Source organism: Carcharhinus amblyrhynchos, chromosome 11, assembly GCF_965287045.1.
Source record: "Carcharhinus amblyrhynchos chromosome 11, sCarAmb.v2.hapA, whole genome shotgun sequence".
In the NCBI taxonomy this organism is placed as follows: Eukaryota; Metazoa; Chordata; class Chondrichthyes; order Carcharhiniformes; family Carcharhinidae; genus Carcharhinus; species Carcharhinus amblyrhynchos.
Window position 1 is genome coordinate 35627572 of NC_137334.1, and position 14652 is coordinate 35642223.

At 42.7% G+C, this 14652-nt stretch overlaps 1 protein-coding gene across 1 annotated transcript in view; it reads left to right on the forward strand.

Annotated features, from left to right (window-relative positions):
• zswim2 (zinc finger, SWIM-type containing 2) overlaps nt 1-8880 on the forward strand; it is a 42114-nt gene extending 33234 nt beyond the window's left edge. The window contains exon 10 of the mRNA XM_080198849.1: nt 7066-8880. Coding sequence (XP_080054975.1) covers nt 7066-7884 — 819 coding nt within the window. The 3' untranslated portion in view covers nt 7885-8880. The remainder of the gene's footprint in view (nt 1-7065) is intronic.
• The last annotated feature ends 5772 nt before the right edge of the window (nt 8881-14652 follow it).

The window sequence follows — 14652 nt, forward strand, 5'->3', positions numbered from 1 at the left end:
TCCCTCACGTCTCTCGGTATTCTGGGATAAACCCTACCTTGCCCTCAGGATTTGTCCACTTTAATGTTTTTCAAAACCTCCAATTCCTCCCTGCTTTTCATCTCAACATGTCCTAGAATGTCAACATCCTCCTTTCTACACTCACCATCCGTGACATCCTTCTCTGTTGTGAATACTGATGCTAAGAACTCATTAAGGTCCTCACCCACCTCATCTGGTTCCACACACAAATTTCCTCCACTGTGCTTGAGTGGATTGACTCTTTCCTTAGCTTTCCTTTTCCTCCTTATGTACGCATAAAAAGTCTTGGAATTCTCCTTAACCCTGCCAATCAAGAACATTTTATGGCCCCTTTTTGCCCTCCTAAGTCCCTGCTTAAGCTCTTTCCTGTTATCTTTGTATTCCTCAAGAGCCTTATCTGTTTTCAATTTCCTGAAATTTATTTATGCCTCCTCCTTTTCCACTAAGCTCACCAATCTCTCTCATCATCACGGTTTCCCGAATTTTGCCTTCATTTTCTTCTTCATTTTACAGGGACATGCTTGTCCTGAATCATTAATTGACTTTTAAAAGACTCCCATATGTTGGATGTGGTTTACCTTCAAACAGCTGCCCTCAGTCTACATTCCCTAAGTCCTGCCTAATACTCTCATAGTTAGCCAACAATACACTGTTTTAGGAGCATTTTTAAGCTTTAATTGATCTTATTTGGCCCTATTAGCCTCAGTGACTGTCACTATGCAGCTATTTTCTAGCCACTGATAGTTAGCTGCTTACAGATGTAGGCCTCTCACCCGAGCTTATGAATTTTCTAAAATTTGGAATAAAGTGCTCAGTAGCATCCAGTGAAGGCAGGGATTCTGCTCTAATCCACTACATTTCACTGGCAGAACATGACTCTCAGAATTTCAGTCCCTTGATGCTTAACAAATGATTGCATCTACATATGGTATATTTGTTCATAACATCATAGAAATTATGATGCACAACAAGGCCATTCAGCCCATCATATTTGTGCTAGCCAAAACAGGCTTAATCCCACTTTGGAGATCCAGGCGTTGGAGGTAATGACTTTGAAGTACATACACATGTATGTTTTAAATGCAATTAACATTTTTGCAGCTGCCATTCTTTTAGGTAGTGAATTCCATAGCCTCACCATCCTCTGGGCAAAAAGAATAATCTAACTCTCTTCTATCCCTTCTACTAATTACTTTACATCCATGAGGCTTTTGGCCTCTCTGCTAAGTGAAATTGGTCCACATTAAGTTCCTCATAATTTTATATATCTCAATTATATTTCTTCTCAGCCTCCTCTGTTCCAAAGAAAACAACTCCAGACAATCTGATTTTTTTATCATAGCTAACATTCTTCAGTTCTGGTAACTATTTCATAAATCTAATTTGTACTACAAACATATTCTTCAAATATGGTAAAGAGAACAGCACACTACTCAAACCGTAGCCTAATTGTGGTTTGTCTCATTTGATTTCCTGTTTTTACATTTACACCTCAGCTAATAAAGAAAAGCATCTTGCATACCTTCTTAACCACCTTGTATGCCTGTTTTGCTAACTTGTGGGCCTATGGGCATGCACTACAAAGTCTGTTTGCTCCTTTACACTTCTCAGTGGTCTACTATTTATTGTGTGTTCTACTATTTTATTCTGTATTCCCTGGTCTTCTTTGTCCTCACCAAATGTATTACCTCAGACTTCTCTGCATTGAAATCCATGAGCAGAATTTTAAAGCCCTATGTCACTTCTTTTTGGAAAAGTTTATTGAATCAAGTGCGAATCAGGCAACCAAAGCCGAGGATCATAAGACCTAGGCTGTATGTGAATGATACATTGAGTGATGGAGGGGCTCCCTGGATTGGGAGATGTGGGGGCCTGATTTTACCATTGCATTGCACCCGTTTTTGGGTGCAAAAACTTGGTAAAGTCGGGTGTGAAACGAATAGCATGACCCGCATTCACGTCCATGCTGATTCTCCCTTAACCAAGGCCTGAAAACGGTCGGGGGAGGGTGGGGGGGGCGGTGTAGGGAGGGAAGGAGGCGGGCCAAGTCATTCTCTGCTGGGGAAGGGGAAGAGGGAAGCCAGATCGTTCTCTGGTGGTGGGGTGAGGGTGTGGAGGGAGACCAGATGGATCTCTGGTAGGGGGGCAGGATTGGGGGGTAAGGGCAGAGGGTTTGCTGTCATTCTACGGGCAATCGATTGAGGGGGAAGGGGAGAGGGAGTCCCGATCGATCTGGGTAGAGGGGGCTGGGTGGATAAGGAGGACAGTCAAGTTGTGGGGGTGGAGCGATGTCTGTGGGGGCCATTGCTCCTGGGCTGCTTTTTGCGGCCTGGGAGCAATGTGGCAGGGGAGTGTTTTTCAAATTTTTTTTTACTGTGCACGTGCAGTTGAAGGCTCCAGTTGGAGCAGCAGCATTTCGGGTGCAATAATCCCCACCCACAGTGCAATTCAGACTCGCAACTTTTTTTTTCAGACTGAGTGTGAATGGGGACACTCTAGAACAGGTTTCCAAATCGGTAAAAATTGATAAGAGAGGTGATTAAGGGTTATGGGGAGAGGGCGGGAAAGTGGAACTGAGCAGCGACAGATCAGCCATGATCTTATTGAATGGCGGGGCAGGCTCGGAGGGCTGGATGGCCTACTCCTGCTCCTATTTCTTATTTCTTATCTGAATTGTGCCCAGATTCAGTTCTTAGAATCAAAATGGTAAAATCGGGCCCATGGGGTGCATGGACAGGGATAGGCTGTTTTGAGATTGGGTCTCTTTGTCTTGGATCTAGGCGTAGACCTTGTTCTTAGATAAATTGTAGACACACTCTGGTACCTGTTTAATATTTGTTTATTTGTACTACTTCTGAACAGGTGACAGAGTAGCTCGTGGACGTTGTTCCAATCTCTCTTTCTCTCTCTCTGTGTCTCTTTCTCTCTCTGGAGAGAGGGGGGAGATTAACAAATGATTGAGTGACGTTGATAGCGAATCATCATCTACATCATGGGTGGAATTCTCTCGTCGCGCTCGTCCAAAAGCCAGAAATTCTTGCCTGACTGTTAATGGGCTTTCACATTGTCCACACCCGCTCGCTAAAATTCCAGTGGCAGGCAGGACGGGAGAATTCCTGCCCATATATTGGCATATCCCATCTGTTAGTCCTTTATACTAATCAGCAGCAAAGGCTATGGGTAGCAAGTGACATGTTCCTAAGCCATGTAAAATCACACTAGAATCAGCCTTTTAATTACAAAAGCAGACGTTGACTATTACTCTTTGCTTCCTGCCACTGAATGAATTTGATATCCTATTTGGCACTTGGTTCCCATGGGCTTTTACATTTCTGCCTAGTCCACTATGTGGGACAAAAGCCCTGCTAAAATCCATGTAGACTACATCAAATGAGCTGCCCTCATCAACCCTCCTTATACCTCCTTTGTTGCACATCATCTTAGCAGATAGCCAATAAGCAGTAATCAGGGAAGTAAAACATCCTTCTACACTCCCATGTCTACCTTTATTACCAGCAAAGGCACAAGAAGATTCAAGTACCCGGGCACATACCATTCACATATGATTAGTGAGATAATGCCCCTAATGATGATATCTATCACTCATTTTTATCTACTAATCCAAAGCTAAATAATGAGGGGGGTGGGGGTGGGGGGTGGGGGAGAAGGGAGGGAGGGTTCAGTTGTATGGTAAATTAGAAAATCAAAGTTAAAGGAGAGGATAGAAGTTCAGATTAATGGAGCTAAGGGCTCAGGAGAGGTTAGTAAAGTTTCCAAACCACATAATAGAGCGTACAGAAGGTGGCAGGAATCTAACCTCAGGCAGAGCAAAAAAGATGACAAGTATGAGAAGGGAGGTGGCTAATGCAGGACTGAGGGTGTTGTACCTAAATGCACGCACTATATAGAACAAGGTAAATGAGCTTGTTGCGCACATTGAAATTGGCCAGTACAATGTTCTGGGCATCACAGAGACGTGGCTGCAAGGGGATCAGGGCTGGGATCTAAATATCTAAGGACATGTGTCCTATCAGAAGGACAGGCAGATGGGCAAAGGGGCCAGGGTTGCATCGTTAGTAAGGAATGAAGTTAAATTGAAAACAAGAAGGATATAGGATCAGAAGGCATAGAATCTCTGTGGGTAGAGTTGAGGAATTGCAAAGGTAAAAATACCCTAATGGGAGTTATGTATAGGCCCCCTAGCAGCAGTCAGGATGTGGGGCAGAAAATAAATCAGGAGATAGAAAAGGCATATAAAAAAGGCAATAGTACAGTAATCATGGGGGACTTCAATATGCAGGTGAACTGGGAAAATCAGGTAGGTAGTAGATCCCAAGGAAAGGAATTTGTGGAATATCTAAGATTTTTTTTGCAGTAGCTTGTGACACAGCCTATTAGGGAACAATTCTGGATTTGGTGATATGTAATGAGGCAGACTTGATTAGGGAACTTAAGGTGAAGGAACCCTTAGGGAGCAGCAACTACAATACGATAGAATTTACTGTGCAGTTTGAGAGGCTGGAATCAGATGTAACAGTAATTAAATAAAGGTAATTACAAAGACATGAAGGAGGAGCTGACCAGAGTTGATTGGAAAAGGAGCCTAGCAGGGAAGACAGTGGAACAGCAATGGCAGGAGTTTTTGAGAGTTATTCAGAAGGCACAATCGAAATTCATCCCAAGGAGGAGGAAACATGCTCAGGGGAAGACGAGGTATCCATAGCTGTCAAGGGAAGTCAAGGACAGCATAAAAGCAAATGAGAGAACATACAAAGCGGCAAGAATTAGTGGGAAGCCAGAGGATTGGGAAGCCTTTAAAAGCGAGAAGAGGACAACCAATAAAGCAATAAGGGGGAGAAGATGAAATATGAGTGTAAGCTAAAAGGTAAGAGAGAGGTAAAAATAGCCTTTGGACCACTGGAAAGTGAGGCTGGAGAAGTAATAATAAGAAACAAATGGCAGAGGAATGGAATAGTTACTTTGCATCAGTCTTCACAATGGAAAACACCAATGGGATGCCAGGGCTCCAGGAGAATCAGGGGGCACAGGTAGGTGTAGTGGCCATCACTAAGGAAAAGGTTCTGGGGAAACTGAAAGGACTGAAGGTAGATAAATCACCTGGACTGAAAGCTTTGTCAAGGGGAGGTATGTCTGACAAATCTGTTAGAGTTCTTTGAAGAGATAACAAGGAAGTTAGATAAAGGAGAGCCAGTGGACGTGATTTATTTGGATTTCCAGAAGGCCTTTGACAAGGTGCTGCATAGGTGACTGTCAAATAAGTTAAGAGCCCATGGTGTTATGGGTAAGATTTTGATGTGGATAAAGGATTGGCTGACTGGCTGAAGGTAGAGATTAAGGATAAAGGGGTCTTTTTCAGGATGGTAGCCAGTGACTAGTGGTGTGCCTCAGAGGTCAGTACTGCGACCACAACTTTTCACAATATACATTAACGCTTTGGAAGAAGGATCTGAAGGCACTGTTGCTAAATTTGCAGATGATACAAAGATATGTAGAGGGATAGGTAGTATCGAGGAAGGATTTGTTCAGGTTAGGAGAGTAGGCAAAGAAGTGGCAGATGGAATACAATGTGGAAAAGTGTGATATTATGCACTTTGGAAGGAGGAATGGAGGCGTAGGCTATTTTCTAAATGGGAAAATGCTTAGGAAATCAGAAACACAAAGGGACTTGGGAGTCATTGTCCAAGATTCTCTTAAGGTTAACGTGCCGGTTCAGTCGGTAGTTAGGAAGGCAAATGCAATGTTAGCATTCATGTCGAGAGGGCTAGAATACAAGAGCAGGAATGTACTTCTGAGGCTGTATAAAGCTCTGGTCAGACCCCATCTGGAGTATTGTGAACAGTTTTGGGCCCCATATCTAAGGAAGAATTCAAAGGAGGTTCACAAGAATGATTCCTGGAATGAAGAGCTTGTCGTGTGAGGAACGGTTGAGGACTCTGGGTCTGTACTCGTTGGAGTTTAGAAGGATGAAGGGCAATTTTATTGAAACTTATACTTGATACTGCAAGGCCTGGTTAGAGTGGATGTGCAGAGGATGTTTCCAGTAGTAGGAAAACCTAGAACCAGAGGGCACAACCTCAGCCTAAAGGGATGATCCTTTAAAACAAAGATGATGAGGAATTTCTTAAGCCAGAGAGTGGTGAATCTGTGGAACTCTTTGCCACAGAAGACTGTGGAGGCTAGGTCATTGAGTGTCTTTAAGACAGAGATAGATAGGTTCTTGCTTAATAAGGGGGAAAAGGCAGAAGAATGGGGATTAGAAAAATATCAGCCATGATTGAATGGCAGATCAGACTTGATGGGCCGAGTGGCCTAATTCTGCTCCTACGGCTTATGTAATTAATCAGAGCTAGCTTCATGTCTTACAGAAGTGTTCCTCAATGTTGTCCAATATTTAAAATCCACACTTGGGAAAATAATCTCTTCATAATGTTGCCCAGTTCTTTACATTATAGATGTTTAAATAAGCGGCATCATACCGGGAATCATAGCAGGCAGGAGGGGTGGACCATGCAAAGGTGCGTTGACCTCAGGCAGGATTTTCCGGTTTGGGGGCGAGCGTGACTAGAAAATCCCACCCACCATTTCTTACTTCCTCCATGCAAAGTTTCCAAACAAAGCTAGCTCTACTGCCGATCAAGGATCATCCTAGATGTCTAAACAAAGCTTTCCCCCATAAAATTACTGGTAAGGTTGCCAGTGCAATCAAACGGGAGGAATAATAAACAAAGAATGTTTTACATTTATTTATATTCATGCTAACTTTTTTTTGTGCTATGATTGGGGGATGGCTATGAGAGTAGAAATGTGATACAGCAATATTTACTTGTCACAGCTCCTTTATTTATCTCTTTACATCATTGGTGTATGTAGCAAAACTACACCAATCCTGGGCAGTTTTTAAAGTAATCAGCCATCTTTTTAACATGCTAATATTTTTGTAATGTTATAGTTACAGCACTGCATTGTCTCATTAATAATGGTAAATATGAATTTTAAACATTTTCATTATCTTGTTTTAACTAGTTTCACAAAGACTGCATTGACCATTGGCTATTACATGAGTCCAATTCTTGTCCAATTGATGGGCAAGCAGTCTATAATTCATTAACCTGGAATGAGGGATCAAGCAGAGGCATGAAGAGAGAGTCATCCACTAATTTTGAGCAGTCCAAACCTAATATTCAGCCAGATCAACCTCAATTTGTTATTCCAGTAATTGGTTACCATTCATCACTGAGAAAAGCAAGCAACATCCAAACCTATTTCCAGCCAAAACCAAGTCAGTTTCACAGAGGATACAGAGATCAAAATCCAATAACTGAGGATTTCACTGTAAATGGATTAAGTTACCTTCGTTTGAATGAAGAAAGAAATGAAACAAATGTAAATCAAGGTCATGATGCTGAACATTCAATACCTGTAGGGATGTTTCAAGAACATTCCCCAAGTCTTTTACCTGATACAGGAAATAAAACTAATTTTGCTGCATCTCTTCAGGCTGAGGTAAAACCAAAGAGCTCGAAAGGTAGTCAAATAAAGAAGAAAGAGATTGGTATTAGCAAGACTCATAATACTGCCTTCAGCAGTGCATTCAGAGTGCAGGCTATGAACAATGGCAAGTCAAATTCAACAGAATTATCATTGCCGCAACGGATTTTAGACCAGGGTATTAATCCACATGGAAGCAATTCCACACAGAGTATCCAAAGCAGTGGGCTTAAAGATGAGATGAAAAAGAAAGTCAGAGTCCTTTCGAGAAAATCCAGGTGTGCTTCCATGAGTGCAGCTGCTGAGAGTGTGTCCCTTGCTATGGAAGGAGTGGCAGTTAACACCAAGTTATAAATCCAATCACTCATTAAAGTGCGGGTTGCTTAGTAATGCTTCTAGAATTATTAGGATACTGTTACTGAAAGAAACATGTTTTACAGATTTCCAGTAACAACTTTACATCAAATTGTGGACTAACTCCTACAAATACAGTTTTGCCAATGCACACTTACTGCAGGAACCTCTAAGAAAGAACAAACTCGTAAGATTACCCCAATAGATCGTTTAAAAAATGGAGCATTTACCTAAATTTTAAAGTCTAATTGACCAATGATGATAGCAATATCAAAATAGCACGTCACTTGAGATAAAAGTGCTTTAATAAATGATTCACGCTCTCTACAAGGTATTTGCAGTCTGTCTCTTTTTTTAGGAATACTATTCCTTACGTTTGAAAATATTTGACTTCATTGGGCTTCCTCGATCACTCACTTTATTTTGAATCAGACAAAAGATCATTCTAAATTTTTCTCTTAAGCAATATTTACTCCAAGACACAAAAATGTAGTTAGTGTAACAGAAATTAAAATCTAAAATCTTTACAAAATCAGCTCTTGCATTTTCCTCAGAAACATCAGCCCAATATGTTAAAGGAAATGAACAACTGTGATGATAGAAATAATACATTTGACATGAGCTAATACAGGATATATCTAGGTGTGTTTGATTGCTTTTACTGAACATAATAGCAGTCTCATGAAATTGTTGATTGTAGTGAACATATGCTCCAAATCAGCAGGTCTTGAAAAATGTTGAATATAAAGTTATTGTTGGAATAAAGAATGCTTCAAGGCAGACTCATTCTCACCTGAATCATGCAATCAAAGGATGCACTAGCATGCATTTAGAAAATGCAACAACTCACCCTCACTCATTCATTTCCTAGAAGCTTGATCAATACTCACATTGGTATAAACCTGGGAATGGTTAATATGTATGCTCTTCCAGCCTTGGAATACTGGGAAAATTTTGTGTTCATTTAAAAATATTATTAAAAAACTGTTTCAATTATATGCTATGACTTTTTATGTTTTATTTAAAACAGTTGATTATGTCTTTTTATTCATTTTAACAATATATAATAAATCTATGAATGCTATGCAACCGCAGACATTTGTTTCAATTAGGGGCAATATTCCGGCTTGTCAGTCTCCAAATCTTTTTCTCTTTCTCTTTCACTTTTCATGCCATTATTTCCTGCAAGCAATTACTCCACCCATTTTGGTTGTTCACTTAGTAGGGCCCCATTTCCATTTATCCACAAAAGCTCCTTATTGATCCTCACGGTGGCTGACATTGTAAATGATTCCCTCTCTTCAGGTAGTGTACCACTTCTGCCAAACCAGCATCATCATCATTCCCTCAAACGAAATCACCCTCAACACCTTTGTCTTTGCGTACTACCACCATATCTCGTATCCTCCCCGCCCCCGCCGCTTTGCTCTTTAAAGACTTTAAATGTGTTGTTGCCTCATAATCCACGCCAATTTTCTCCATATGTCCATAGCCAGAATTTTACGTTGCTCAGGCTGGCGTGCACCTGACATGGAAACACGTGAAATCAAAGATGTCAAGTATGCGTGCCAATGCCGTCATGCACTGGTGCGATGATTCAGTTGACAGGCACATACATTCACGAGTCAGAGGTGCACCCACTGACAAGCAGATGATTTAGTCCATTAAAAGGTTAATTGAAAGCAATTTTATGCGGCCTGTCTGCTGTTACAGTTGGCGGGTGATCTGATTGGTCAGAGGCCTGTTCGTTTTAGCTACAACGCGATCTAGGATGGGATAAAACATCAGGGCTAAAATAAAATTTTAAAAGGTGCCTGTGGCTGAAGTTTGTGTTTGAATGTGCTGTTTAGACATTCCCAGTGTTTTTCCCATCGCAATTTTTCACAGGTCAGCAGCTCCCTGAGGCAACTCCACAGCGGCTGCCCCACTGAGGGAGCACATTTGAAACCCCAGCCCACACCATTCCTTTTCTCAGTGCCCACACTCCCTGACAGTCTTTTCCTCATGTCTGTTTTATGCAGGTTGGTCATTAATTGGCTAGTTGGTGTGAAAATACATTCTGGGCCCAATCGAGGCTGAAAGAACGTCTAGCACCGAACAATCTAAAGGATACATATGTTCAAATGTCTCTAGTCAGTCATCTACCTTACCATACCGCCGAAGTGGCTTTAATGAAAGTCGTACATGGTATTCTCTGGAACTATGGTGCATAATCCCTCTCCAACCTCCTTCTCCAATATGCATTCTTTTGATATAGTTGATCAAAACATCCTCTTCCAATGCTTCTTTCCCCATTGTCCACATGTTTGGGACTGCCAGTTTGGTTCTATTTTTTCCCTTCCAATTGTAATTTGTACAGAACGTTGGTCAGACCGCATTTGGAGTACTGCGTCCAGTTCTGGTCACCTTACTACCAGAAGGACATGGAGACCCTGGAGAGAGTGCAGGGGAGGTTTACCAGGATGCTGCCTGGTACGGAAGGACTGGGTTATGAGGAAAGATTGGGTAAACTGGGGCTCTTTTCCTTTGAAAGACGGAGATTAAGGGGGGTTCTGATAGAGGTGTATAAAATAATGAAGGGTATAGATAGAGTAAACAGTGGCAGGCTTTTTCCTAGATTGGAGACAAATATCACGAGGGGTCACGAGCTAAGGGTGAGGGGAGAGAAGTATAATTTGGATACTAGAGGGAGGTTTTTCACACAGAGGGTCATGGGGGTATGGAATGCACTACCAAGTAAGGTGGTGGAGGCAGGCATGCTGGACTTGTTTAAGGTTTACTTAGATAGGCACATGAGTGAAACAGGGATAGAGGGTTATAGGAGATGGTTTTAAATAAGGGTCAGAGCCTCGGGATGTTACTGGAAATCTAATGCTACATGTGTTGATGTTTTGTCTCTTTTACTCCGCAGGTGTCGGTCCACCTTGTTGTCTAATGAGGGGCATGCACACAGTGGGTCCTGCGTGGGCTGCTCTTGGATGTTTCAAGAGTGGCCTAGTACTTCGTGTCGTGTGTGTGCTTAAAACTGGACCAGCAGATGGGCACCACAACAGCTCAGTGACTATCACTGCTAGCTGTGCAGATACATGGATTTGGGCCAGTGTCTGTGGGGGTTTGCGCATTGTCCCTGTGGTTGCGTGGGTTTCCTCCGGGCGCTCCAGTTTCCTCCCACACCCCAAAGATGTGCTCTTAGGCTGATTGGTGGAACAAATTGTCCCTAAATTATTCTCCCCTGAATCTGGTTTCCAATGGGGGTACCATACACATAGACACGGGTCACGGTAGGTGTAGGAAAATGCTTTGTTAAGATGGCGGCGCGGGCTTGTTGGGCCGAAGGGCCTGTTTCCCGTGCTGTGTTGTTCTTTGTTCTTTGTAATGACCCTAGGGTATTATAATAATCAGGTAAGAAAATTAAAGGTGTTTTATTCATTCCAAAGCTTTCCTTATTCAAAATTGCACTGAAAAATTACAAATGTAATTTCATTTATTAACAAGAATGAGAGAGGAAAAAACCAGGCAACTACAAACCAGTTGGTTTAAAGCTAAGGGAACATAAGAAATAGGAGTAGGAGTAGGCCATATAGTCCTTCAAGCCTGTCCCGCCATTTAATAAGATCATGGCTGATCTGAAGTGGATCAGTTCCACTGTCCCGCTTTCTCCCCATAACCCTTAATTCCCTTAACTATCGGAAACCTAACTACCCGTGTCTTAAATATATTCAGCAAGGTAGCCTCCACCACTTCAACGGGGAGAGAATTCCAGAGATTCACCACCCTTTGAGTGAAGAAGTTCCTCCTCAACTCCATTCTAAACTGCACCCCCCACCCCCTTATTTTGAGGCTGTGCCCTCTAGTTCTGCTATCCTTTATAAGCGGGAAGAATCTCTCTACCTCTACCTTATCTAGCCCTTTCATTATCTTGTAAGTCTCTATAAGATCCCCCCTCAGCCTTCTCAACTCTAACGAGTACAGACCCAGTCTATTCAATCTCTCTTCATAAGCTAACCCCCTCATCTCCGGTATCAGCCTGGTGAACCTTCTCTGTACTCCCTCCAAGGCCAATATATCCTTTCTCAAATGCGGGGACCAAAACTGCACACAGCACTCCAGCTGCGGCCTCACCAGTGCCCTGTACAGTTACAGCAAGACCTCCCTGCTTTTATTTTCTATTCCCTCGCTATAAAGGCCAACATTCCATTTGCCAGTATTGTCAGATAAAGCAGTGTCCATGGATTTAATCTAAGTAGACCTCTGGCGAGCAGTGGATAATGTTCCACGTAAGAGTCTTGGGGAGTCTGTGCACCCTCCCTGTGTCTGCGTGGGTTTCCTCCGGGTGCCCCGGTTTCCTTTCAGTCTGAAAGATGTGCTGGTTAGATGCATTTGCAATGCTAAATTCTCCCTCGGTGTACCTAGACAAGCGCCGGAGTGTGGTGACTAGCAGATTTTCACAGTAACTTCATTGCGGTGTTAATTTAAGCCTACTTGTGATACTAATGAATAAATACAAGATTATTAGCAAAAATGAACCACATAGAATTGGATGCAGTCTTGCAACAATCTTGTGACATGAACTAAAAATTGGTTGGAAGGTAGGAGGAAAGTAAAGATAATGGGTCCATATGCAGGTAAGATATCACAAGTGGTATTTCTCAAAGATCACTATATTTATCAACGAATTTAGTGAAAAAATAGCAAGTGCATATACAATTTTGTAGATGACCCAAGTTAGGTGGCAGGGTAAATATGGGAGCAGGAAGTGACAAAGGAACATAGATAAATTAAGTGAAATGGTAAAAAAAATGAAACTGTTGAGGATCAAAGAGACTTGTGTGTCCATTAACACAAATCTTTAAAAATATGTGGACAGGTACAAGAAGCATAAAGGCTAATGGAATTTTGTCTTTATCTCAAGGGAGCTGCGAGAGGAAGCCATTCTCCCGATCAGATTCACCTGAAGTATGATACTCTGCCTGGGTACCACATCTCAGGAAGAATATACTGATCTTGGAGAAGGTGGAGTACAGATTCATCACAATTATATTAGAGATAATTGGTTAAATTATGAGGACAGGTTACATAAACTTGTCTGTTTCTGCTCCAGAGTGGAAGATTTAGGGGTGATCCAACCAAGATATTCAAATGATGGAAGAATTTAATTGTTGGTAAAGAGAAACCATTTCTGGTGGGGAAGAATAAGAGGCATAATCATAAAATTAGAGATATAAATGAAATCAGAAAGTACTTTTTATACCATGGATAGTGAAAATTTGGAATTAACTCTACCCAAAGGCTGTGGATGCTGAGCTAACTGAAACTCTGAAGACTGAGATTGATATGTTTTTGTTAAGTAAGGGACATGAAACAAAAAGAGGTTAAAGGCTGAATTAAAGATCCACCATGACATAATTGAATAGCACAAAATCTAATCATGTTCCTTTGACATTACCCTTATCTCTCCGGCATATATCCCAAATTCATCCCGCTGCTTCATTTTCTCAGACAATTCGCCTGAGATCTAGAGTGGAATTTTACAGCCTCGCTCAAACAAGACCAGAAATTCCTACCTAAGGTCATTGGACATTTCTGTTGTCTGCCCCTCATGCGCTCCGATTCCACAGCGGGCGAGGCAGTAGAATTCCGACATTTGTCTTGGATAAGCTGCAACTTCCTCCATTTCAACATTGGAAACATCAAAACAAGCATCTTTGATCCCCACCACAATAATGTACCATTGCCCCGATTCATTTTCCCTCAGTGGCACTACTTCACATTCAATGAGACTGCTCACAACCTTGGTGTGCTGCTACACTACCACCACCCCCACACAGCCTTCACTTGCTGCTGATCACACCACCCCTCCCCCAGAAGAGGTGCTCCCTGAAGAGCTTCTCCCCAAGCAACGCACCTTCCCTTTGGGTCTCGCCCTTTGCCTCCCCTACAGCAGAGCCACCCCACCCCCCCCACCCCACCCCACCCCTTGGCTAACCCCACCAGGCTCCATCCCCACTCAGGCCCCACCCCCTTGGCACTGCCCCTGGCACAGGTAGGGTGCCCGGTGGGCTCGACCGGGCTGGCACTGCCCCATCGACACTTCCTGGCCACGCTCCTGACTGCCTGGGTGTTTCAATGGCCACCAATTCCCCTTTTAAAACGATCATGCCCGGTCTCCGCTGGTGGAAACCAATGAGAGGACTGACCAGCGTGGAGGTAAATGCAACTGAGGCCGGACGTTGCCAGCCAGGAATCATTATTGGCATGTAAGGCATGTCATTAATATTTAAATCAGCTTAGGGCACAAAGCTGAGTTCACTGGCAAAACAAAACTAGTAAGATTACATGAGGTGAGAAACCGGGCACAAACCTGATATGGAATTTTACGAAAAATATTCTAAGGGGACAATCTTACCAGCTCGTCATGCTGTTTGATCATGTAGCAAGCCAGTGAGATTGATTGAAAGTCATATTCGCATCCTGAAAGAGAGTGAAACTTAATTTAAATGTCATCAGTGAGTCCTAGATGTTATTGTCACTCGCTTTTATCTGCTCACCAGTCAAGATCCTGACAAGCAAGGATCACATATTGTCCCCACCAACAGAGAAAAGACATGATAGCCAGTGGAAACAGAGGCCATTGAAGTCCGCCCGGGTGGTGGGAGGCAGGGCCAGACAGTACCCTTTGGGCAGTGCCAGCCTGTCACTGCCAGCCTAGCACACACTGGGCAGTGCCAAGGGATAGGCCTGAGGGGGCAGGGTCATGAAGTGGGGCAG